Here is a 26,240-nt window from a genome sequence, read left to right as displayed (position 1 = left end):
TCCCTGAACGATTACCGGCCAGTTGCACTGACCTCGGTAGTAATGAAGGTGTTTGAGAGGCTGCTGAAGAACATCATCTCCTCCTCCATCCCAGACACCACAGATCCGCTGCAGTTCGCCTACAGATCCAACAGATCCACAGAGGATGCCATCGCCCACGTCCTACACACCACTCTCAGCCACGTGGACAAGAAACAGGGTAACTATGTGCGAATGCTGTTTGTTGATTACAGTTCAGCGTTTAACACAATAGTGCCCTGCAGACTGTTCACAAAGCTGAGGGATCTGGGACTTAACAGCCGTCTGTGTGCATGGGTGTTGGACTTCCTCACTGGCAGAACTCAGGTGGTGAGGGTGGGCAGGTGCTTCTCCAACAGCATCACCATCAACACAGGAGCACCTCAGGGATGTGTCCTCTCGCCACTGCTCTACTCCCTCTACACTTCAGACTGTGTGGCCACCCACGGCTCCAACACCATTGTGAAGTTTGCTGACGACACAGTGGTGTTGGGTGCCATCTCCAACAACGATGAGGCGGCCTACATGGATGAAGTGAAGAATCTGGCATCGTGGTGCCAGGACAACCACCTCCAGCTGAACGTCAGCAAGACCAAGGAGCTGGTGGTGGACTTCAGAAGGGGTCAGCACAGAGACTACAAGCCCATCATCATCAATGGAGCTCCAGTGGAGAGGGTGCAGTCCTTCAAGTATCTTGGTGTCCACATCTCCTCAGACCTGACATGGGCTGCCCACATTCAGGTCCAGACCAAAAAGGCTAGGCAGCGCCTGTATCACCTACGACAACTGAGGAAGTTCAGGGTCTCTCCAAAGATCCTCAGGATTTTCTATACAGGCGCTGTGGAGAGCATCCTCACACAGAACATGACATCGTGGTTTGGGAACAGCTGTGTGAAGGACCAAAAAGCTCTCCAGAGAGTGATCCGTACAGCAGAACGCTGCTGCAGGATTGCTCTCCCCCCGCTTCAGGACACCTACACCAGGAGATGCCGGACTAGAGCAGCGCAGATACTGAAGGACCCGTCCCATCCTGGCAACAAACTGTTCCAACTTCTGCAATCTGGTAGAAGGTTCCGCATCTTCCGGGCAAGGACAGAGAGACTCAAGAGGAGCTTCTATCCCCAAGCCATCCGTGCCCTAAACACACACACCCGCCCTCTCACATCATCTATAATTGACTGAGACAGGACTCTTCCAGACACTCTAAACCAAGGCACAACATACATACATACACACACATACATATGTATGTATACACATACATATGTATGTACATATACACATATAGTTCTTCCTCTACACACACACCCCCCCCCCAATTTTTGCACATGTCGAGGAGCGTGTCAGGCTACATTTCACTGTGTGTTATACTTGTATAACTATGCATGTGACAAATAAAGAACCTTGAACTTGAACTAGACATTGTATTTTATGTTGTTCATGTAAAACTGTTCCCTGTAGATCTGAAAAGTTTTTAAATGAACCGACTGTCGGGAAGATCAGCTTTTACTATTACAACGAATTTTATTCCATTTCATGATGGCCACAATCTTTAAAAAAAAAAAAAAAAAAAAAAAAAAAAAAAGTACTTCACCTACCCCCATCATGTTTTAGTGTTTGATCTTCTCCTAATCATAATTCCAATTTTGTTTTAAATGTTTTAAATCTTTTAAACTTGGCTCATTGCTTCATGCCGATATTGAAATATTTTTACCTGAACACCCTTCACAAATCTTAAGCTCAACAACAACCTGGAAAACTGGGAAAGAAAACAAAAGCTTCCAAAAATGCTGAAATGAAGGTTTACAACAGGAAGACCAATCTAATTTAAAAAATAAATAAATAAATAAAAGTCAAACAGGAGGAGCATCCACTGAACTGGATATGTTAGATGTAGAGTTCCTTACATTAATTTCTTTGCTTGTCAAAAACTGAGGTACTGTCAGTTTTACAGTCATCGTGTTGAATCCAAAAGCCTCAGAGAAAAAAAATGAGAAAAAAAAAAAAAAAAGGAAGAAAAAGCACAGAGTATGAAAAAGATAGATTTATTTAATGACAAATTAAAACAGAAGTGGAGGACTTCAGGGAGAGCAGCAACATTACTGAGACTCCACATGAGGAGAAATGGAGAGATGATTGGCTTGAACTCCCTCAATCCTTGAACAAAAAAAACAAAACAAAAAGGGCTCGAGGGGGAAGACTTACCACACAAATGAGAGGACAGCGGGACAAATAAATGAAGAGAAAATAAAATAAAGCAACCCAACTCTGGAAGAAAAGAAACCTTCAATAGAATGACAACTTGTTTTGTTTTTTTTTCTTTAAACTACAAACACTGAAGTTTAGCCACAACTTTTACAATTGCCTTTTAATGTTTGTTTTTAAAATTCAATACAAAAACCGATAATTGTCATAATCTCCATGTAATAATAACAATAGCAACATTGTAACGGTAGAAACTGTCCCTCATTCCTTGTTGGGTGATCAGTCAATCGGTGAGGCAGACACGGGCAGACAGAGAAACGAGGCCGAGCACAAACGAAAGAGACGTGAGAAAATGAGCAGGTTTTCAGCAAAGACAGTGCACACGCGCGCACACAAAAAAACAAAACAAAAAAACCCCACTAATAGTTCCAAAGAAATAGACTTGAGAAATAATTCTTCCAACTGAAATGCAGTGTTTAGGTTTTTTCCTCCTTGTTCTAAAAAACAAAAAGGACCCCTTTGTTCCTAGGTCAATTTATTACACCTGCACACAGAGCCTGTAATGCAAAGAGCAATGTGCGTTTGGCATGTCAGAAAGCCGTTGATGTGTCCACTTTGAAAATAAAACTCCAGGGCTGACGTAGCTGAGGGCCTTCTTACATCCAACCAGTATGACAGCAAAGTTTAATAATTGATGATGACAGTCAACAATTTAATAACAAGCATCCGATGCTCAATCTTTAGCTTTGGGGGGAGGAACCGGTGTGGAGCAGAAGAAAGCAAAACGAGCTCGCGCAGCTGTAGTAATCCCGGGACCCTTTACACAGATCCAAGCTTCTTTTCCTGGACGTTACTTGGGGATTGGGGTGCTACAGCCATTCATGTCTGTGAGTGATGATCCCCAGTCACAGGCGAAGATACATTTTAGATAAAGATTTTTAGGGACTCAGGGTTCCAGTTTGAAATAGTCAATAGCAGCCACAGCCATAGCCCTGCGAGGGTGGGGAGCGTGGGAACTGTTCCAGTCCGAGTGAGGGAAAGTGTGGGGGGACTTGAGGGGTACTGAGGTGGATTACAAACAGGAAGTGCTAGCTGTCTTGCAAGCACTCCAGCACTGACCAGGAGTCCGTTTTGAACTATAGCTTGATCCTTCAAGTCAGGGACTGGAGCCCCTTCCACGTTCCGCTCGGGAAGAGCCGTAGTGTCTGAAATGTGTGTGTGTGAGAGAGAGAGTGCGATGAGAATGAGTTGTGAGAAATCACTCTAAGACAGGGACACGTGGCCAGGAAGGGAGTTTGACAGTTTGTGTCCGCGTTTACGACGAACAGAGGGTGAGGCCCCGCGTGGGTCTCACATAATGTGTTTCCAAGTCTATAGCCGTCACTACACAGTTATGCTATTTTGTTTCATTTCCTCCACTCATCCATCCAAACATTCAGCCATCCATTTCCCCCCCCCCCCCAGGCCTCCATGGCTGCCTAATTAGACAGTCCAAATCCATGTCTGAAGGAGTGAGGCAGAGAGGGGTGGGGCACTGTGAGGTCTAATAAAAAAAAGAAAACAAAGAAAAAAAAAAATGCCCCCTAACAATATGTAACTTGTTTGTTTTTTTTTTTAAATCCTCTTCTCTTCAAAGTTTTTAGCACATGGAGATGGTGACGTTGATTCCCAGGTTGCCGTTCTCAGCAAACAGTTGTGCGATGGATGTGTCGAACACCAGGCAGTCGCTGTTCATGATAGCTGTGGCGATGCCCTCGTGGATGGAGCGTGGCGTGGCCTCCCAGGTCAGACGACGCCGGTGCCCGTTGAGCTCCAGTCGGTAGGCGAAGTTCTCGGCCTGCTTGCGAGTCCCAATGAGCTGCACGATGGCAAAGAACTGCTGGTGTCCGTCGTACTTCTCCTGCTTCTCCAGCACAAGCATGAAGTGGAAGCCGAAGCACGACTGCATCATTACCCAGTCCACCGCACCAGGCAGGTTGATATCTGTGGCCAGGAACACGATGTCCTCCCCCTGGACGGAGACACAAACAGGGTTAATCATCTTTAGTTGTCAGCCTGAAGTTAACACCCAACGCTGCTCACATAAAGATCTTTTACATCATCATGATCTCAAAATAAATACATGTTATAAAACAAGCTGCAAAAGGAACAAGCCGTTTGTTGTTCTCATGTTAAACGCAATTTTCTGGAATAATCTGGCCAGTATTTGACAGGGAGTATGCTCTTGATACCAACCACACCGTTATGAGACCTCGACCACTGGAAAGTTCAAAGGTGTGCCAGACCGCGACTTTCGGACTCGGGAGACTGAGAAACACATTAAAGTTGACATAATGACTTATGCACTTGTCTTTTTGAAAGGGGTTGTGATTTGCACTTGTCATCCGGCTGTCTTGTTGCAGGCTGACTTTTAGCATAACAGTAAAGAACAAGCAGAGACAAGTCTCCATGCAACCCCCACCTTTTGCACAATGGACACGTCGACTCATTGTTAACATCAAACCATCTAAAATTCTCAAGACCAAGTAAGATATGAGCCACTGAGTAATCATTAGTGTTGTCTTGCAGTCCAATCTTACAGCTTTAAAAACAAATTTCTAAGACAATTACGCCAAAAGTCATCCCACGAATTAAAAGGCTAAACCACTTTCAACAAAAAAAACAAAAAAACAAAAAAACAAAAAAAAAAAGAAGTACTGTAGTACTGCTGGCTGCAGTAGCATGCCAACTTTAATACGTCAGTGTTGCCAGATAAGATAACCACCATCATGGATGTTCTCGTTGTAGGGGCAAAGATCCTCCATGGTTTCAGAACAGATCATACAACTATATGTACAAGCCGCTCAGGCTTTGCATGACATCAGTGAGAGATGATTTCCTTATGTGGTGATCTCAGGCAGCTTCAGCTGTGAGCACAAAAGCTCACCTGTTGCCAGAGAAGCTCCGCCCACCTAGCAGTGGTGTAAACTACTGGAGTGTTCCTTCAATTTAAAAGTAATCATGATATTAAAATGAACAAATTCTGCAGGCTATAACAACTCATTTGTAAATTAACACACATTTACACAGTATGTTGTTTCCTTTGCTGTCCAGCAGAGGGCACACTCAAAATTCCCCATCAGCTTAGTGGGATGGAGTATGAAATGTTTTCCATGTTTCCACTTCATTTGAACAAACTCTACGCTGTTTATTCAGACTTTTATTTCTAGTTTATTTCTAAGAGTTTATTTCTAAGTCACAAACTTAATTGCAAACCCTGTACGATCCGTGTTTAAATAGCATCAATTCAGATAGTCTTCAAAGTGTCTCATCCTCACTTAGTAAAAATGGCACACACTTTTAGGAGCATGTTTTGTGGAAGAAACTGAGGAGCTGAGTAACTTCTAACCTGCAGTGTGGTGATGGACTTGTGCTGGTGCATCAGGTGAGGCATGACTGCATCCAATGATCCCTGCCACTTGCAAGAGGCGCCGGGGCAGGGGCAGGAATACGGCCGAAACTCGCAAAGCTCTTCGTGCTCGGTCTTGTCGGTATGAGGCAAGGTGACTTCGCAGCCTGATGAGGCATACTTGCAGGGGAAAAGGACAGAGTTGGCCACCTTCTCCATGGCCAGGTTCCTGATGGAACCCAGGGGACCTCGGCAGGTGGGGCAACAAGTGAGCTTAGGCCGGCAGTTGGAGCACACCTGGGGATGAAGAAAAATAACATTTTTTTTTTTTTTTAATTTATTTATATATACACACACGAGTATGTTCATGACAAGTTTACTAAAATGTTAATCTTCACAATTATGCTTCTGCAAGAAATTTTCCTAGCAACAACAACAAACAGTTCAGGTTCAGTTACAGGCTGGACTGTACACACCAGGTGTCCGGACTGGCACTGGAGGATTGGGGGGAGGACATAGTCGAAGCAGACAGGACACTCAAACAGGCTCGCCAGGTCACTGTTGGAGGCTGTGGTGCCTGAAAGGGTGGGCACACGCTGAGAAGGAGGGCACTTAGATGTTCCTGTGGGCAGCGCGGTGGCAGTCTGGCGACTCATTTCTGACAAGAGAGGAGGATGGTTATGATAAAGCCATAAGCACATCATATTTTACCATACCATTACCAAGCCTTAGTTAAAAGATAAGTATGACTAATTGTCTAGCCCTCCCTTTGTTGGCAGCTCTTACTCTACATCGGAGTCAAAACAGGTCACTGAGGTGGAAGAAACAGACAAGACAACGGACATGAAGGACAAACATCACTGTGTTGATGCTGGTTGCAGAGCATGCAATTTGTTTAAAAACATGTAAATGAAAATATACCAAAATTATAGGGGTGCAACGATACTCGTATGGATATTGAACCGTTCGATACAGTGCTTTCGGTTCGGTACGCACATGTACCAAACAATACAAAATTTTAAATTTTATCAACTTTCCTTCTGATGATGCTTTCTGTGTTGAGCGCTCAGTGGATCTGCGCTCGACAGTGCAGCCTAGGCGGAGTAGTCGAACGCAGATTCACTGAGCGCAGGGCAAGCTAGCGAGACAGAAGCTAAGCTCGTTGCAACATGGCAAACTGAACCTCCCCCACCCTCATTCAGATCTGGCGTTTGGAACTATTTTGGTTTTCATGTGACGTATAACCCTGAAGGTAAGCGCGTCATGGACTAAATCAATCAATCTTTATTTATAAAGCACTTTTCATACAAAAAATGTAGCACAAAGTTAAAAGCAGCCCACCCCACCCTCCAACTCACTCCCCACACTCTCATTAACATAAATGATGTGAATACACACATATATCTCCCCCCCCCACACACACACACACACACACACACTTAAAGAGTAAAAATTGGGCTGGGTTCACATGAGCCAAGTGAGGAAACACTATAACAGGGAGCCGTCTGCACCGGGAGCCGGTCACAGACCGCAGCCTCCAGGCTGGGCACACAGCAGGAGGGAGGCAAAGAAGCCCCCCAGCCAGGCTGAGAGGACCCCCAGAGACCCAGCAGCCACGGTCGATCACAGCCCCGGTGCAGAGAGCCCCCTCCGAGGAAACACTGGAGATATGACACAATAGGATATATACAGGGTAAAATGATAAAATAAATAAGAACGGGATACAATATAAATATAAATAGAGTAAGAAGATTAAAAAAATGAATAAGAATAAAATCAATAAATATTAGGTAAAGCCTAAATTAATAATAAAATAACGGGATAGAATAAATAAGCATAAAATAAATAAACGCTAAGTAAAAGCTAAATTAAAAAGGTGGGTCTTGAGCCTGTTGTTAGAAACATGTACGCTCTCTGCGGCCCTGAGCTCCTCCGGCAGGCTGTTCCACAGACGAGGACCATACCACTGAAAAGCTGCCTCTCCATGAGTATGTGTCCTGACTTTAGGGACAATCAAAAGGCCAGTACCAGAGGACCTCAGGGTCCGCGAGGGTTCATATGGTAAAGGCAGATCTGAGAGATAAGAAGGCCCAAGACCATTAAGACATTTAAAAACCAATAAAAGAACTTTAAAATCGATCCTGAAACACACGGGGAGCCAGTGCAGCAATTCTAAAACCGGTGTAATGTGGGCCCGCCCTCTGGTCTTCGTCAGCACACGAGCTGCCGAGTTTTGCAAAAGTTGTAAAGTTGAAATATTCTTCTTAGGAAGACCAGAGAGCAGGGCAGTAATCAATGCGACTGGTAATAAAAGCATGCATCAACATCTCTGCGTTAGCCCGAGAGAGAATAGGGCGGACTCTGGCTATATTTTTTAGATGATAAAATCCAATTTTGGTTACATGTTTAATATGTGGGATAAAACCAAGCTCAGAGTCAAAAATAACACCCAGGTTTTTCACTTGTAGCGAAGGACATAGTGAAAATGCCTCTAATTTAGACAAGAGTTTCTCTCTCTGAGCCTCAGGACCGACGATTAAAACTTCGGTTTTGTCCTGGTTAAGCTGTAAAAAGTTTTCTGCCATCCAAGATCTTATATCTAAAATACAGTTAAAAAGGGCATCCATTGGTCTGGTGTCATCAGGAGACACGGAGATGTACAGCTGCGTGTCATCAGCGTAACTGTGGAAGTTCACTCCATGCCTCCTGATGACACCGTCAGCATATACAAATTAAAAAGTACAGGGCCTAGAACCGACTCTTGAGGCACACCACATGTCATTTTATGGATCTTAGAGGAACATGTATCCATACTCACCATAAAAGATCTGTCAGAGAGACAGGAAGTGAACCAGTTGTGTACAGCACCAGAGAGGCCCACCATGTATTTCAGTCTGTTTAAAAGAATAGCGTGGTCTACTGTATCAAAGGCTGTGCTTAGATCCAGTAGCACCAGGACAGAGCTTTTGGGCGTCCCAGTTACATCTAAGATCATTTAAAACCTTTAGGAGAGCCGTCTCTGTGCTGTGGTTCACCCTAAATCCAGACTGGAATATCTCCAGGATCTGTCTATCATTTAGAAAATCATTAATCTGAGTAAAAACAAGTTTTTCTAAGATTTTACTTAAAAATGGTGAGTTGGATACAGGTCTGTAGTTATTAAAATTATTACAATCCAAATTGCTCTTCTTCAGAAGGGGTCTCACCACCGCCGTTTTAAAGGCAGCAGGGAAGACACCCAACTGAAGAGCGCAATTCATCACGTATAAAAGCTCAGCCTCAAAAAATCCATAAAGTGTTTTAAAGAGTGAAGAAGGAATTGGATCTAAAAGACATGTGGTGGGTCTCACTGTGGAGAAAACTTTCTGAAGGTTCTCAGCATTAACCAGGACAAAGCTGTCCAGTGTCTCCTCAGGTACAATCGAGCCCTCAGATGTCTTTACAAACATATCGCGATTAGATAAAATATCAGATCTGATGGCGCTGATCTTTCCCCTGAAGTGGTCTGCAAACTGCTCACAGAGCGAGTCTGTGGGGGTTCTTTGGGAGCTGTTAAAATCAGGGTTAAATAAATGATCTATGGTGGAAAAGAGGACCTTGGGATTATTTTTGTTATTACTGATTATTTTGGCGAAGTATGAGTTTCTTGAATTCCTTAATGTATTATTGTACATTTTAAGTTGCTCGCAAAATATTTGATGGTTGATAGTATTTTTATTTTTCCTCCATCTCCTTTCTGCTGCCCTGCAATTTCTTTTGAGTGTTTTGACTTCTTCGTTTCTCCAGGGTGATACATGTTTTACGTTAATCTTTTTGGTGGTGAGTGGAGCAATGGAGTCAAGGCTTTTCTTCAGTTTGCTGTTGAAATGATTAAAAATCAAATTGCAGGGTGCAGGTAGAATCACAGGGGGGCATTCGTCTAAAACCCTGGTAAAATTTGCAGCCACTTCAGAGGTTAGATAGCGCCTCCTCACAGTTCGCACCGAGGTCTCCCGCTGAATAAAACCAGTGATGTTAAAAAAAAAAACAAAAAAAAAAAAACAAAAACACTGAGACAGCCAAGTCAACAACAGAGGACACGCTGGTGGACAGCCCATGGGTGATGACCAGGTCCAGAGTGTGTCCTCTGTTGTGAGTCGGCTGCGTGACGTGCTGGGTAAAATCCAAACAGTGAAGAATGTTTAAGAATTCTTTTGATGCAGAGTCAGAAGGATTATCTATGTGCAGGTTAAAATCACCAGTTAAAATTATATTATATTTTGAATATATGTTTGTTAAAAATTCTGAGAATTCCTTGATAAAAGCAGCGCTGTCTTTAGGTGGTCTATAAATTGTGACAGATAAAACTGGAGGGCTGCTGAAAACAATAGCATGGAATTCAAAAGTGGTAAAATGATCAAATAAAATTTGTTTGGAGGTGAGTGTGTTGTTGGCCAAAGATGCAGTCCCACCACCTCTCTTACCACTTCTAATAGAAAAAGAGAAATTAAAATTTGGTGGGGAGGCCTCAGTGAGAACAACTGGTGCATCCGAACCCAGCCATGTTTCAGTTAAAAATAAACAGTCAAGTTTATTATCTAAAATTAAATCATTAATAATAAAAGACTTGTTCAACAGAGAGCAGACATTTAAAAGTGCCATACTGATTGAGACTGGTGGATTTTTGACAATAGAGTTGAATGGATGTTGATATTTAGGTTATTAATGTTTTTGGAGTTACTGGATTTATGATAATTCTGTTGCTCTGTTTGTGATTATGACGGGTATTGTGTTGACTGTGGGAAAGAGAGGTCCGAGTCCAAAGTTTTGTATATTACTGTTAAAAGTGGAACAAATATAGGAGCTGGGACCAGGGGAACATCAGTCAGTGGCAGACAGATCAGCAGGTAATGTCAATTTGGGGTAGTGACAGGGTGATGTGCGGGAGTGCTGTACGCCAAATGCCAAATTGGTAGACAGCAAACGGCGTCCCCAGGCGTTGAGGTGGAGCCCGTCTGCCCCAAAAAGATGCCTCCTCTCCCAGAAGGCATCAAAATTGTTAAAAAAACCCACGCCGTGGGAGACACAGGCGGAGGAAAGCCAGGTGTTGAGGCTGAGCAGCCGGCTGAAACGGCCTATCCCTCTGCCACAGGTGGGGGTGGGCCCGGAGATAAAAGCACTCACCTGCAACTGACCAAGGAGGCTGAAGAGTTGGAGGAAGTCCAACTTCAGCAGCTCAGATTGCTGTTTGGGGATGTCATTGGTGCCGATGTGGATGATGAGCCGGTTAACCTGTGGGTGGGATGCCAGAATGTTGGGAATTCTGTCCACTATGTCAACAACAGTGGCTCCCGGGAACGACAGCGTGAGCGCCCCCCTCATCCACACGTTCCTGACGATGGAATCCCCGAGGACCAGTGTGGAGAGAGGAGGTGCCACCGGGGGCTGCTGGCCATCTGAGACGCCTGCGCCGCGGCACCGGGGGTGTTCAGATGGAGATGCGCCAGCCGGACTGCGTGAGTGACTCCCAGGTAGCCGCGCCGTGGGTCCTCTTCTCCGAGGAGCCAGGGTAAAGCACAGCTCTCCGCGGTGAGTTTGCACCACAGCGTCGGGTTGCCCACCGCGGCTCCGGGGGCGTAGTGGTGGAGATGGCGCAGACCTCAGCGACACAGCGGGATGGCGAGGGCTAGCGGTCAGAGGAGGAAAGTCCACAGGATCTAGGACATTAAATTTATTCTCCAGTACTACCGCGCCGGAGGGGTGAGGGTGCGAGAGACTGATCCTCCTGCCCCCTCTGCAGCCACCACGCGTCTCAACCACGGTCCATGGCGCTGGTTGGAGTGGAGTGGAGCTGACCAGAGCCTTGGGTCTGGCCCCTAGCTGAAACCAGGAGTTCTCGTCCTTGGCAGAAGCACCAGCGACTCAAATTGAGAGCCTGTGTTGACTGTTGGCGGGATCTTGGGACACAGCAGCTGGATGGTGCACTGTGTCGGCTAGCTCAGCGCTAGTAGTGGTGGTTTGAGCTTTGCCAAGGAGGATCGTGTCAAGTTCGCATTCAGCCCCCTGGATTTGGTATAGCGTGGATATCCTTTGCTCCAGCTTGATCAGTTTTTGACTCAGGTTGATGCAGCTTTCACAGCTGGATGTTGAGGTAAGTGGTGCCATTCCGGAATCTCTTACCGGCGACAGCGTCAAAAACAAAAACAGAAACTACCACTTTAACTTACGTTAGCTAAAAAGTCAGTCGTGACGCAGCAAGAGAAGAGTTTCACTAAAAGTTCACTAAAATGACAGTGAACTTGGATGCCAGTGGATCTAAAAATAAACTCCAGTTTTTGCGCATTCACGCTCAACTAAAACAGTATGTCGGATGTGCCACCAATGCTCAATTACATGAGTGGGAACTACTGCGTTAGCACAGTTTGCTCGTTAACGTGTTGGCCGTCCAGCCCCACACACGGGGCGATCCGCGGTAGCTCGTTAACAGATTTGCCGTGTTGTGGTGTTAACGTCATTTCAGATTAACGCTGACAGCACTAGTGGGAACACAACGAATATGACTGCACATAGGGCTGCTCAATTAATCGAATTTTAATCACAATTACGATCTGGGCTTTCAACGATCATTAAAAATGACTGAGCCGATTATTAGCCCCTCCCTCATTTATCCGCGATACCTTAAAGGCCGGTCCGTGAAAATATTGTCTGGCATAAACCGGTCCGTGGCGCAAAAAAGGTTGGAGACCGCTGATTAAGAGGACCAGAGGGAAGCTCGGAAAGCTAAGCAGAAGTTATTTGGAGAGGAGAGTGACTGCCGTTGGTTGAAAAGAGAGGTTAAAAAAAAAAAAAAAAAAAAAAAAAAAAAAAAAAAAAAAAAAAAAACACCCTTCAGTGGTGTTGCACACCATTTTATATTATTTTTTAAAGTCATTGTTAACCTTTAAAGCCGGTCAGAGCAGCACGCTCCGTGTTGTGTAACTATTTTTAAATCCCTGTAGAACCTGAACCATGTAAGCTAGCGCAATAATTTGTTTTGCATATGAAACCGGAGGAGTTGTACTTACATCTGATGCCATCAGCTTGTCCTCGGTCACGGTTTCCTTCCGCATAAAGCTTTGCAAAAACTGCATAAAAAGCTCTTGCAGGAACAAAAACATAATATTCCAGAAACACGCTTTGCCGATCCGATCAGCTGTTCGTAACACTTCCCACAGTGAAACAGACGTCAGCGCGAACTATCACATGTCCGCCATTTCCTGGCCGAAACCGGAAGTGACGTCATTTTCGCGGAAATTGTAGTTTTTTACTTGTAGGCCTTAAAAGCCTATACTGGTCATGTTTGACTTTTCTGAATAGTTTCTGGGATGCTTAGAACTCGAATTGCACTGCTGGAAATAGTTTATTTTGATGCACCTGCTGTTTTCTTTGCATCATAGGATTGTTTTTTCATTTTTCCTGCAATATATGAAAATTGGTGTATCTCCAAAATAAAACTAAGACACTCAAAATAAGTTTCCTGTTATTGTAAACTATTTTTTGCAACTTTTTTGTATTTAAAGTTTTGAGGGATAAACCTCTTAAATTTCTCCAAATAGAAATATATGTAAAAAAAAAAACCAAAAACGATTTTCAATTTTTTTTGTAGTTTATTGCACTTTTTTGCAATTAATGTAGTTACTATGGACTTAATGCATACATATTATTAAAATATGGGCTATAACAGTTGTATAGCAACTTGAAATGCTCCCACAAATGGCACTACAACATGTAAAAATATAATATAAGTTCTGGCGGACTTTGTTCTATAGTCCGACAGTCCAGTGTAGGTCTTAAAGGGTTAAATAAATATCGTCAAATAATCAAGATCTCAATTTCAGTGAAAATAATCGTGATTATCATTTTTGCCATAATCGAGCAGCCCTAACTGCACATTTACTCCAACAGCATCCTAGTGCAAAGGATGATCAGGAAGAGGAGTACAGAAGTCTGGTGAGGAACTTTGTCGCATGGAGTCACACAAACCACCTGCAACTCAACACCTCAAAGACTAAGGAACTGGTTGTGGACTTCGGGAGGTCTAGAGCAGGTCCACTGCCGGTTCAGATAGAGGGGGAGGAGGTGGAGGTGGTCAACAAGTACAAGTACCTCGGGCTGTGGGTGGACAATAAACTGGACTGGTCATGCAACACAGAGCACCTGTATAAAAAAGCCCAAAGCCGACTGTACTTCCTCAGGAGGCTGAGGTCTTTTAACATCTGCAGGAAGCTCCTGAGGATGTTTTACCAGTCGGTGGTTGCTGGAGTACTTTTCTATGCTGTGGTGTGCTGGGGGAGCAGCACAGCAAAGAAGGACTCATCCAGGCTGGAGAAACTGATCAGGAGGGCTAGCTCTGTGGTCGGCATGAAGCTGGACACTCTGGTGACAGTGGCAGAGAAAAGGACATTAAAGAAACTGATGGACATTATGGACAATGCCAGGCATCCTCTGCACACGGCCATAAACAATCAGAAGAGTCTGTTCAGTGACAGGTTGCTTCTCCCAAAGACAAGAACTAACAGACTTAAAAACTCCTTTGTCCCACACGCCATCAAACTGTTTAACTCCTCTCTGGAGGGGAGAGGGAGGGGAAACAGGAGGACAAAGGAGGGAACAACTAAGCTGTAGTGCCTCTTCACCTCACTGTGCAATACCTTTTGTGCAATACTTTTGTAAATAGTCAACAGTGCAATAGACTCAATACTTGAAATGTGCAATTCACTTGTATTTTTATTTTTATTCCTATTTATTCTATTTATCCCCTTCGTATATTTTATTTATATTGTCTCTGTATTTATATATATATGTGTGTGTGTATAACTCTGTAACTTCTGTCGGTGCTGTGCTTTTTTGGAAATCGAATTTCCCAGAGGAACCCACCCGAGGGATTAATAAAGTTCTCTTATCTTATCTTATCTAAAGACAAGTGGAAGCAGACAAAAACAACAAGCAGGCATGCTACAAACTTTACCCGAGTAATTTAGACAGCCGTTAGCACATGAGTCTCCTTATGGGGACCTGATATGTTTAATATGCTGCTGAGAATACAGCCCAGAAGAAGCGTATAGTATAGCTTTTATTTTGGAAAGAGCCATTTCTCTGTAATAAACTCCCTTTTCCAAAGATGAGTGATTCCTCAATCAGATAGATTTTTTTTCTTTTTTATTACTTTGTTTCAGCAACATTAAATTTAAAAACTGTACTTTTGAGGTAAAATATACATTTATAATTTTAATAAATGACAAATTAAAAAAGCATGAACATTTTTTGTATCGAAAAAACATCGAACCGTGACACCAAAGTATCAAACCGAACCGTGAATTTTGTGTATTGCTGCACCCCTACAAAATTAAAGCATTTTTCCCCCCTTTAACACTTTCTTTTACTGTAAAGTTATCAACATGCTATATGACTGTTATATACACCACAGCATATATGTTGACTGTTGAGTCAAGCTGCGAACGTTGTTCCCAAATTAAGACGTTTACTTTACTGTTATTCAAGGTATAGTTTTTGGTTTTGCTTTAGCGCCATAGTGTACAGTTTACACATTCACACATCACCTGAAATATTCATAGACTCAACACTGGGAGGAGTCAAATCTCTGGGAGGGATAAATCAGGAAGGGCATCTGGTTCTTTTTGTGTGTGTGGTGGGCTTCATGACAAACCTAATGACTGGTAAAATATCAAAAAGGGACGTGTGACGTCTAATTGTCACAGAAGACCTGTTAAATACTTCAACTGATGATGCCCATGCTGTTGTGTCCTAGCAGGACTGATGCAGCTAAAGTGTTAGCTCCAACTGTTCATACACAGGTCAGAGCTATAAGGAAAAACTTAAATGCCGAAGCAAGACCACAAATTGCGCAGGCATTAAGCATTTTCATCAAACAGACAGCCACACAAATCTCCATGTTCATTTGGCTTCATGTGCTTTAGTGCAGTTCAGCTGTCTCTGTTAGCAATTTATATCAATTTGCTTCACAACTACAGCCAAATTCACAAATCTTTTCTCATGTATGCAATTTCATTTCCTGCTGTCACACAACAGAATGACAGAACAGCCCATAAACTACACAGGAGAAATTAAATGCATTCCCCAAGCTGCTTCTCTGCACCAACTGAGTCATTGTTTTTGTAGCTTTGCCTAACTCTTCATTCATACGGATCAAAGACAAAAACTGCGCTGAAAGTTCATGTAGTGCATGTAGAAGTAAAGTCATCACTCAGACCGAGCGTCTCCGTTAGGTCTGTATCAGCAGCTGTGGGGTCTTAGACAACATACTAAATATGCTGTGCGCCTTCTAGCCATCACTCAGTCCTCTACACCAGGCAGACCTTTAATGTTAATCAATACTTTATGATATGCATGTTCATAAGAGGATTGATCTAATGTGTATAGTTTGAGAATTGAAATGCATTACTATACAATTTATATAATAAATGAATAATATTTATATGTACAGCGCGTATGAATATCAATCATCTTTTGGCAATAGATTGATTCCCGTTTGTGTCCAGTCCAGCGTTAGACGGTTCTACTTAGGGCTGTTCGATATAACAATATATATCAGATGACGATATAAAAACGTCTATCGTTTCATTTTACGCTGTCGTTTGTTTCCTGGTGTCGCAAAATAAACTGTTTACAGCAATATTTTTCATTGTTTTGGTGGTCACTGTAGTGGCTATATTAACTTATTAAAGTTCTCTTATATTTTATATAACCACACTACAGACGGACAAGCGCCTGTTTTTATGCGTTGTGCTTAGCAACAACAACAGTAACAGCATCACTTGTCCGCTTGTTTATGTTCCACATAAACCTTTCACAATAAAGCTCAAGATCCTGTTGAGACTTTTCAAAATAAACTGAATCACGTGAAAGAGCAGATTATTTACGGATGAAAAGCAAAAAAGAGCCGCCAGGTGCTAAAAAATAGACCTTAGACTCAAACGTTAGAACAGGCTTTTCCCCGCAGCACGCCGTGTAATAAATACTCAAAGAAAACGGCGCCCTTTACAACTTATGTCTAAAAATGTATCGTTTCATGTATCGGTTAAAACGCTCGACTCCAGCTACATGACGCGCAGCTGGAAACACTTCCTGCAAGACGAGCTGCCCGAGATTCACAGAATTTACAGAAAATGTTACGTTTGATTTATATCATTATCGGGACGATAGAATTCTCATATCGGGATATGAGATTTTGGTCATATCGCACAGCCCTAGTTTTCTACTGACCTGAATCATGTTTGTACGGTCTGGTTGCACAAAAGTAAACAAGCTGTGTGGAAATCAAAAGGATGCTGGAATGCAAACCTCTGGCTATAGCCCGATGGTGATGTAGTTGTTTTATATGGCCACTTCATTTATCAGTGTTTATAAACAAACATCTGTTAACAGGGGTCCGTTCTTCGTACCTCGCTTACTACATCCAAGATCAAATGACACATCCAAGATCAAATCATCGCGCCAACTTTGAGCTCGCTATTCCGGTTCTCCGAACACACCTGTTGTTGACGATTAGTATAGCTGGATGAAGTAATGTGAGATCACTGGGTGGCTTAACAGGGGCTACGCATCAATAGTAGAAACATTGATCTGCAACCCTTTGATTGGTCGGCGAAAATGTCGAAGGAGCGCGCTCAGTATTTTTCGGCAGCAGAGCAAGAACTCTTGATTGAAACTCCTGAAATCCCTCAGAGTTTAATTAAAACGCAAGGGAACACTGCAAAGGCTGCAAAAGCAAGGAGAGAGGGCTGGCAGAAAGTTGCTGACAAATTAAACTCGTAAGTAATTTAATAATAATAATAATAATAATAATAATAATAATAATAATAAATTGGATTTCTATAGCGCTTTTCAAGGCACCCAAAGCGCTTTACAATGCCACTATTCATTCACTCTCACATTCACACACTGGTGGAGGCAGCTACGATTGTAGCCACAGCTGCCCTGGGGCAGACTGACAGAAGCGAGGCTGCCATATCGCGCCATCGGCCCCTCTGGCCAACACCAGTAGGCGGTAGGGTAAATCTATTATGTTATCATACATTATATCATATCCTCTTTCACATTAGAGCCACAACAGGACCCACTAGAACATGGGAACAAGTAAAAGTGAAATATAAGAATATTCTACAGAATGGTAATATTTATCACTCATATTGCTTTTAGTCTCTTGGAAAGAGACCCTGAAATAATCTGTTTGTTTATAACAGCAACCAAGAAAAGGGCAGAGCAAAAAAAGACAGGTGGTGGTCCTGCACCCCCTCGTCAACAAGTTGGTTAAGTAAATAATACCCTCACGGGAAAATCGATATCTCTCTATGAGCACACTGTCGCGCTGAGCTAAAGGATCCTGTCTATCCCGCAATATACGCTGAATTCTGAACACTCTCCTTATCAATCTTGCACCTTCCGCAATGGGCTGCTCGCGTATACGGACAGGACATGGCTGCGACAGGCTTCCCAAATCCACCTTCGCTTTTATAGCCGTGGTCTCTCATCTTGATTACACGAAGTAATTTACTATTACTACTCTAAAATATGAATTACATCTGAAATAATCAAATACATGGAATAGAATGATTAATAGTACATTTCCCTTTTTTTAGGAAATGACCTGTATGTATCTGTATGAAATCAATAACAGAATCAAATACTGCATTAGCTTTAGTTACATTGATAATATTTATTTATGGAAAAACAGTGGTAAAATATCGCTGTTGCTTTCGTATAGATGAAGCGGACATACCTGAGTGGCCGCGATCTAATCCTGTTTACATAAAGTGAGCCTGCTCCCAAGCAGGTTTACGCTTACGGATCTGTTGCTATGACAGCAAGTCCCAGATGAGCTTCGGAGAACAGAACGATCCAAGATCACGCGAAATCGTCAACAATCAAATCCAGCTAACTTACTTAGCGAGGTACGAAGAACGGACCCCAGAATAGGAAATCTTGTCCGGTTAGCGACACCAAAAATAAATAAATAAATAAAAAATAATAATAATAAAAATCAAGAGGAAACTCTGCTTCTTTCCTCCCGTTGCAGCTTGCATGATGATGTGCGGCTACATGCTGGGCTAATCCTTTCTCTCACAGCTAGGCCCAATCCAGCGCTTATTACACTCGCCATACACTTAATGTTTAATCTCCAGAATTACAAACACTTCATAGTTAAACAGTCTGTAGCACACAAACCGTGCCAATACCAGAGAGCTTCATTTCCTCACTGAAATCACGATAACCCACTTGGAGCAATCTCAGGAGACTCGTCATTCTACCACACTTCCTTATTTGTATGACTAATGCAAGCTTTTTGATTATATTTAGAGTGGATGGAATCTTAAGGGGTAATAAATTCATCTTTCTGTGAAAACCAAATCTTATGGTTTCTACCATGCTTTAAAAAAAGCCTACAGTGCAGGAAGAGTATTCTTCAGTATTCTGTCACTGTGGTGTAAAACACTGTCATCGCTGCAACGAGTCAGCTACGCAGATTTTCTGTCACTTTAATTAAATAACAACCAGACAGTAAAGTGGTGTGTGGCACTGATGTTTCCCATGTGCTGTGTAGTTGCCTTGGTAACAGGTTTGTGGATAAGGATGAGATGGCCTGTGAGGCAAAGGAGAGAGGTGGCAGCCAAATGTGACTGGCAGGAAAACAATTGTGTTGAGGAAGAGGAGAATGCACGGAGGCTAATTTACGCAACTGGAAAAGGAAAAAAGAAAAAAGAAAAAAAAAAAAGATTGCATCCATAATCCTAAACTTTGAGTTATGCTTCTCAAAACGTCATTGCTTTGTTACTCGGAAGCAGGAGGTGGATGGCATCAGCTGCCAGTGCTACAGCTGGCAGGCATGAATATGCAAAGTGCTGAGTACTTTCAATGTCATGGGTGGCTGTAGCTCAGGTGGTAGAGCAGGTCATCTACTGATCGGAAGGTTGGTGGTTCGATTCCCGGCTTCCCCTAGTCTGCATGCCAAATATCCTTGGGCAAGATACTAACCCGAAATTGCTCTCCGATGCATCCATCGGAGTATGAATGTGTGTGAATGTCAGTTGTGCTTGTGTGAATGGGTGAATGCACAAGTTGTGTAAAGCGCTTTGAGTGCTCAGAAGAGTGGAAAAGCGCTATATAAGAACCAGTCCATTTACCATTTACCAATGTGGTTTAAGAAATGACGAAATCCTTGCGTTACTCGCCAACATGAATAGCACTTTGTTCGTGTTTACTATACACTGAAAGCTGACTGATGCTGTCCACTACACGATTTTGAGTGAGCTAGTGTCAGGGATATTTTTCCCCATTGGTGGAAACACGCTTCCATCTGAATGAATCAGACATAACCATTTGAGTCAGGAAGGAGGTGGTTTTAAAAAAAAAAAAAAAAAAAAAAAAAAAGAAGGTGGCGTGACGATAGACTGATGGGGTGACACCGCAATGAGGATGCAAGAAGAACAAGAGTGTGCAGAGGGGGGGAAGATGAAAAGAAAAAAAAAAAAAAAAAAGGATGAAGAAGAATATTTCTCAGGTCACATTTTTCAGGTCAGTACAGTAATTTGGGTGGACTACATCATCTACTCCGCTCCTTTTTATAGCCCTACCTACCTACCTACAGACAGAGGCAGCACAGGGAGGGCCGGCACACAGGAATAATATGGAGAAGGGACTGTATGTGTGGGAGGTGAAGACAAGACGAGAATCGGCCAATGAGACATCACAGTGATATGTAGACAGACGAAACAGCTGGGAAATTAACACCACCAGAAAACTGCTGCCAAAGCTTAGGTGAATTGAGCAGTCATGATCAAACTTAGCACAAATTTAACAATTTCAAAAAGAGTAGAAGAAAACATACTCAGCTGCTGCTGTAGCTGAGTCAGAGGCCCTCATAGGTAGTCTTCTGAGGTCTTCCCAGGCAACTTACCTCCATTTAGCAAGTAAATTATGATGTTTGATAAAACATTTGGGTCCTTGTTTTTACAGAAGGGAAGCACTTCCTCTTTCCCTTTGATGGTGATTCAAAGAATTAGCAATAACCAGCAATTTTTGAAGACCTTTAGAAAAACCAAATAAATAAGACTGTCACTTTGAGACCATCCTCCACTAAGGCCGCCGCTGTACTGTGCTATTTTAGAGCCACATAAGTTTGAATACGCTCTCTTTGCACAAGCTCCAGCTCTCCAGAAAGTGTCACAAATTTCAGCTTTTTACACAATTTTTCTGAAAAACACGCAAACAGCACTAAAAACCCATGTTTTAGCAATAATAATTACTTCATTTCCTGCTGACAGTGGAGTCATTTGCCAGATAATAGCGTAAACCTGTAGCCACGAGTGTTGAATGTGATGCTTTTATCTACGCCATCATTACTTGTGTAAGCATCCCTCTTATGTCTAGCTTAGTAGCTGGCAGTGCTACCAGTAGGCAGCACTGCCTTACCTGCTAGGGTAAATCTTGTCTGCATGCTCACATGCACACACTCATGCCATGTGCTGAGGTTAAAAAAATAAATAAATAAAAAATAAATACATAAAAACTGGATCTAATCAGACGCTCTATTAGCTAGTGCTCCCTGTGCCTGCCTGCCTGCCTGCCTGTAAACACATCTGCTGCGATGGAGATACTGCCTTAGCAGCTATTAATAGAAAGTCTTTGCTAGCTAACATGCTAGCAACAGCACCAGGAACAGCGAGACCAAATTAGCTCAGGACTTTCTGCAAAGGCAAGACTGAAATATCCAGCATGTGTTAGCATCACCAGCTTAGCGCTTATGCTTGAAGACAATAGTTTCTTCATAACTGCAGAGTCATTTGTTGTAGATCTATTGAGACCTTTATAAAACTTGTTTACTTGTCAATAATTGGTGTCCACAAAAACACACCGAAATAAAACAGAGCCATATGAATGTAGTCTTAACATGATCATGACAATGTAGAATCTGTTCTGTTCAATCTGACAACTGTGCCATGCACCTCATGCGCTCATGTGAGAGTGGGGAAAGGGAAAAAAGGACAACCGTGAACTTACTACTTTGGTAAATGTGGAGGTCAGCTACCAGCTGTGTTTCTGTGAAAGGACGTCTGTGCGCTTAAGGCGTGGCTTCTGTGCTTCTGTCACACAAGAGTACACTGCAGCACCATCTTATTGAAGAAAACTGGCTGCATTACTGAACAGAACTAATGTATGGCTCAACATACTTTACTGAAATAGATCATCACTGGACCTCAACCAAGGGGCCATGAAAGGGGGAGAAGGGTTTTGTAGTCTAGCAGCTGAGAAGCAGCGCTGCCACACACACACACACACACACACACACACACACTACAAGTGCTGATATTGGGCTATTTTGTGTTGATAGTGGTAATATTATAGAGATTACTATTAACAACAGCTGGAATTTTAGCACAAAATGCCACCAACAAACCAGACTAAAGGATACCGAATTATTCTCCTTTGTAGTTTCCTGGCTTGAACAATACATATGATGAAACAATAAGTAGTTTGCGGCATATAAGGCTATAACAAGCTGCAGAGCTAAATGGAGTGTGGAGGGATAAACATAGCATCACTTGTTTAGCTGACACATGAGAGGCCAAGGGGGTGCTGCTCCCAAGAAAAAGGAAAAGAAAAGACAAGCAGCAAACTTTTGTTGTTAGCAGGTGGCTTAGAAATGACTTCTGCAGCCTGAATTTACTTTATCACCCCTCCAACCACGGAAAAAAAAAAATAAAAAAAAAAAAATATCGAAACACACTGTTGAGTAATTCAGGACAACTCTTCTCCTTTATAGCAAAATTATACATTTCCGAGAAGGGTGCAGCAAAAGGTGTGCGAAGAAGGTAAAAATCATGTGCGCAAAGAGACTGAAGAGACAGGAACAGTGAGTCAGCTAACCAGACAGAGAGAGATACTGCACTGTGTCGAGAGGGTGGACAGGAGGATGACAGAAAGAACAGACAAACAATGACTGTGCACACAGCCTGCTGTGTTCAGGAGAAATAAAAGTCATCTTGCATACCCCTCCATGTGTTACATTAGACAGTGTGTTAGGTGCTGTCCAAGTGAAGTAAATTAAGAGCACCAAAATTCCCAAAACAGGAAACAACTCACCCCGTAGCTAGGACTACAAAAGGAATGAGGACAGATACGGTTAAAAAGCCTGCTGGAAACACTGGTATAAGCACTATAACTGTAGATGAACAGGGGGAAAACTAAAATACACACCTTCGTCCATAAGATTTCCAAATAAGGCTTTCGTCTCCTCTTGAAATGTGGGGACCTCTGGAAAAGAAAAGGGAGCAAAGTAAACAAACACAAGTTAGAAAAGCAAAGCTAGAGGGATACTGGTTCAGACCGATCCCACCGTAACAATGTTCCTACCATATAACAGGAATAATAACCATCAAGTAAAGTACACCAAATTACACACATTTATCACCAGCTAAACATGAAGCCTGGCTTTGTAATTTCTAACAATGTTAAATAACATGCTCAAGTCAGTCCGATAAGCTGGATTTCCATCATGACAGTCTAGTTTTTAAAATGGTGCCAGCTGGCTATAGGAGATCAGGAGGGGCACAGCAGATTTAGTGCACTTCCACGAACTACAACCAGCCTTTCAAGGCATTTAAGCCACTCACTGTGCTGCTAATGCACCATACATTAGCACGAGACTTTATATATTGGAAAAAAAAAAAAAAAAAAAAAAAAAAAAAAAAAAAAAAAAAATTGATTCACACTGTGCCGTCTTGCCTAGGGCTGGGCGATATGACCCAAAATTCATATCTCGATATTTTTTTAGCTGGATGGCGATATAAGATATATATATCTCGATTTTTTTTTTAAAGCCATAAGTTAAGAACAAAAAGAGAGTTCTTAGTCACACTGTGTCCCAGATGTCACACGGGCACTTTTATTTACATACAGCGTAGATGTACATGAAGAAATTACTCAAAAATAAATTATCAGCATTTATTAAATAATCATGGTCCATAAATAAAAGAAAACAATGTTGTTTTTGTGCATAACAAAAAGCTCACAATTGTGCAGTCAAAATGTAAACTAATAGACGCTGAGCATAATAACAAAGAGACAGATTTCACAGCTGCACCACGTCTCTGAACAGGTGCCATTTGTGGTCCTTATACACACACAGTACGTATCACTCCGCGAGGCTCCTCCTCGGTAGCCGTAATCCTCTGGCAATCCATCAAGCGGTGCAGCTCCGTAGCTTAGCAAAGTCATATTAAAACATTTTTTGACAGATTGCTGAGCGCTGTGTACCACATAAAATCGGTTCGCGGTCAGTAAGCACAACCAGAATTCATACATAAGGCGCACTGTCGATTTTTGAGAAAATGAAAGGATTTTAGGCCGTGCAGCCCCTCCGGGCTGCATGTCGTTAGCGCGGTTAGCTCGTTAGCGCGGTTAGCTCGCTAACACGTTGACGCTGTCCAGCCCCACGCACGGTAACTCGCTAACGGAGATTTTCCGCTTTCATCTTGTCATTGCCTGCAGGTGAAGCTATGGGGGAGGCGGAGTTGTGTTCAGTGAAGGAGAGGCGAGGCCGAGTAACGTTGCGTAGAGACAAAAGTGGACGAAAGAGAGGCAAACCTGCGGCTCCACAAGTATAATTATAACGTAACATAGACTATATCGATATAAACGATATTGTCACATCTTATATCTCGTATGAAAATATATCGATATTTTTAAAAAAAACTCGATATATCGCCCAGCCCTAGTCTTGCCCTACTCCACAATGTCCCCAGTATTGTTCAGTCAGTGCCTGTGTTACAACTGACATGTAGCCATTGTGTCTGGGTCATAATAATGTGATCCTCTACAGAGGTGACTGCATGCGGGCTAAACTGTGCACATATGTACATTTCAAAACACAGCTGCCATCTGCCAGAGAAAATTTCATTCTGCCCTTAATATAGTGCACATTTGTCATTGTAATTCGGGGTGGGTGATATCGCCTCAAATTATCATGTCGATATGGCCAGAAATATCATGCCCATTTTACTTCAATATAGAATAATCCAGACAAAAAGCTGGTCACAACATTTTATTGATACTTTCAGCTTGCAGGCAGCACCATTTATAATTGCAACTAAATAAAAGATCATTTTCAATCCTTTTTAAATGAGTCAAATGAACACTACGGCATCACTGAGAGTTACAAACTGTCTAAATCCTTTCACCTTTAATAAAATGATCAATGTGGCCGCTTTACCAGGTGTAACAAATAGGTTTAACATCCAGGCATCCATGAAAACAGAGTTTATGAAGGTTAACAGAGTTAGAAGCAAGCAGGAAGTTGGCTTGCTAGTTTCCACCTAAACATGATATAGCATGTTCTGACTAAGGGGTTTCTGAAAAATTAAGACGTACAGCTCTGCTGTCACTTCCAACATAAATGAAGACAGAAAACTAAACAGCAGTGACGGTTGTAGGGTTACTGAAGTTGGGCTAGCTGGTATATAATAATGTGCTACGTGGTGGGTAGCTACACAGCTACAGTATATTAGCATGATATAAACACATTAGCAGTGAAGCTAACTTTTTTCCCCACTCCACCTTAATAAATGCAGTGTAGTTTGGACCCGGAAGCAGGGTTGATAAATCATCACTCAAAGATCGGATACTGAAGAGGCAATCTTTTGAAACAAGATGCCAGGAGAAGCAGTATTATATCTAGTGACGCAGCACAAAAGTAACCTAGGTGAAATTGTTTCTAGATACTTCAGGTAAAACATATTTGTTTAACAATAACTTCTGTGACTGTTGAGAATGCTCTGGAAGTTATTTTAAACTAAAATAAAGTTTGTACCTCAGATGTTGGGTCAAGCTATTCAAACCAGCTGCTTAACCACAATAAGCACAGTAATAACCACAGTAATTTGCATCCACTGTTTGTTATTCTTGTCATATGAAGCGCAGCTAGTGAGTACTCCTGCCACGCTGGGTGAGTCGTGTGTTTACATTTCGGTCCCAAGTCACCGGCTGCTAGCTTCTCGTCCTTTAAAGTCTGGCTGCACCTTCAGTGTATTTGTGCTGGCTAAAGGTGGAGAAACACTTGTCGTTTACACCTTTAACCTCCTAAGACCCGAACTCTTCCACGGCATGCATTTTAAATTTCTCTATGATATTTGGGCATATTGGGACCCGATGAATGTAAAAACAAAGAATTACCTGATTTTTGTTTCTAAGAAAAATGAGAGCCACATATGAGGATATTTGTTTCAAATTTCGATAGAACAGTGGGAGTATAATGTCCTCGTAAGTGGATATCAGGTCCTTGTAGTGCAAAATTGAGTACTTTGGTCTAAATAACCCAAAATGTGATGTCCACATATGTGGACGCAGGTCGTAGGAGGTTAATCTGGACAGTTTTCTTGTACATGTTGCAAAGTACTGTGTCCTTATTGGAGGTTGTTGAAGTAGCTCTCATCTTCAGTACTAAATGGTGACTCTTGCTCTCAGATATGCCTGGGCTCATCTCATTGTGTACAACAGGGAACAAACTCATGGTTGTTAGTAAATCTAGCCACTGTTAGTTTAATGGATGAGCACACTTCGAAAGCTTTCACCATGC

General features: G+C 42.5%; 1 protein-coding gene across 3 annotated transcripts in view; it reads right to left on the bottom strand.

Moving 5' to 3' along the window:
• Window positions 1-2,046: 2,046 nt before the first annotated feature.
• The window catches only part of siah1 (siah E3 ubiquitin protein ligase 1), a 37,310-nt gene continuing 13,116 nt past the window's right edge, over window positions 2,047-26,240 (bottom strand). For 2 of the 3 annotated variants that reach the window (XM_086297847.1, XM_086297849.1), the window contains exons 2-5: window positions 22,865-22,921; window positions 6,088-6,269; window positions 5,612-5,908; window positions 2,047-4,234 (exon numbers count right to left, since the gene is read on the bottom strand). In XM_086297847.1, the coding sequence (XP_086153973.1) occupies window positions 3,863-4,234; window positions 5,612-5,908; window positions 6,088-6,269; window positions 22,865-22,874 (861 nt within the window). In that variant the 5' untranslated portion in view covers window positions 22,875-22,921 and the 3' untranslated portion in view covers window positions 2,047-3,862. Of the gene's footprint in view, window positions 4,235-5,611; window positions 5,909-6,087; window positions 6,270-22,750; window positions 22,764-22,864; window positions 22,922-26,240 lie in introns of all 3 variants that reach the window. The other variant, XM_086297848.1, reaches the window with a different exon arrangement.

Source organism: Aulonocara sp. 'chitande type north' Nkhata Bay, linkage group LG7 (assembly GCF_057382095.1).
Source record: "Aulonocara sp. 'chitande type north' Nkhata Bay isolate Kocher_YH1m ecotype deep benthic linkage group LG7, A_spYH_male_GT1.1, whole genome shotgun sequence".
Lineage (NCBI taxonomy): Eukaryota > Metazoa > Chordata > Actinopteri > Cichliformes > Cichlidae > Aulonocara > Aulonocara sp. 'chitande type north' Nkhata Bay.
Note: the sequence above shows the minus strand (reverse complement) of the source record. Positions and strands in the feature narration are given on the sequence as shown.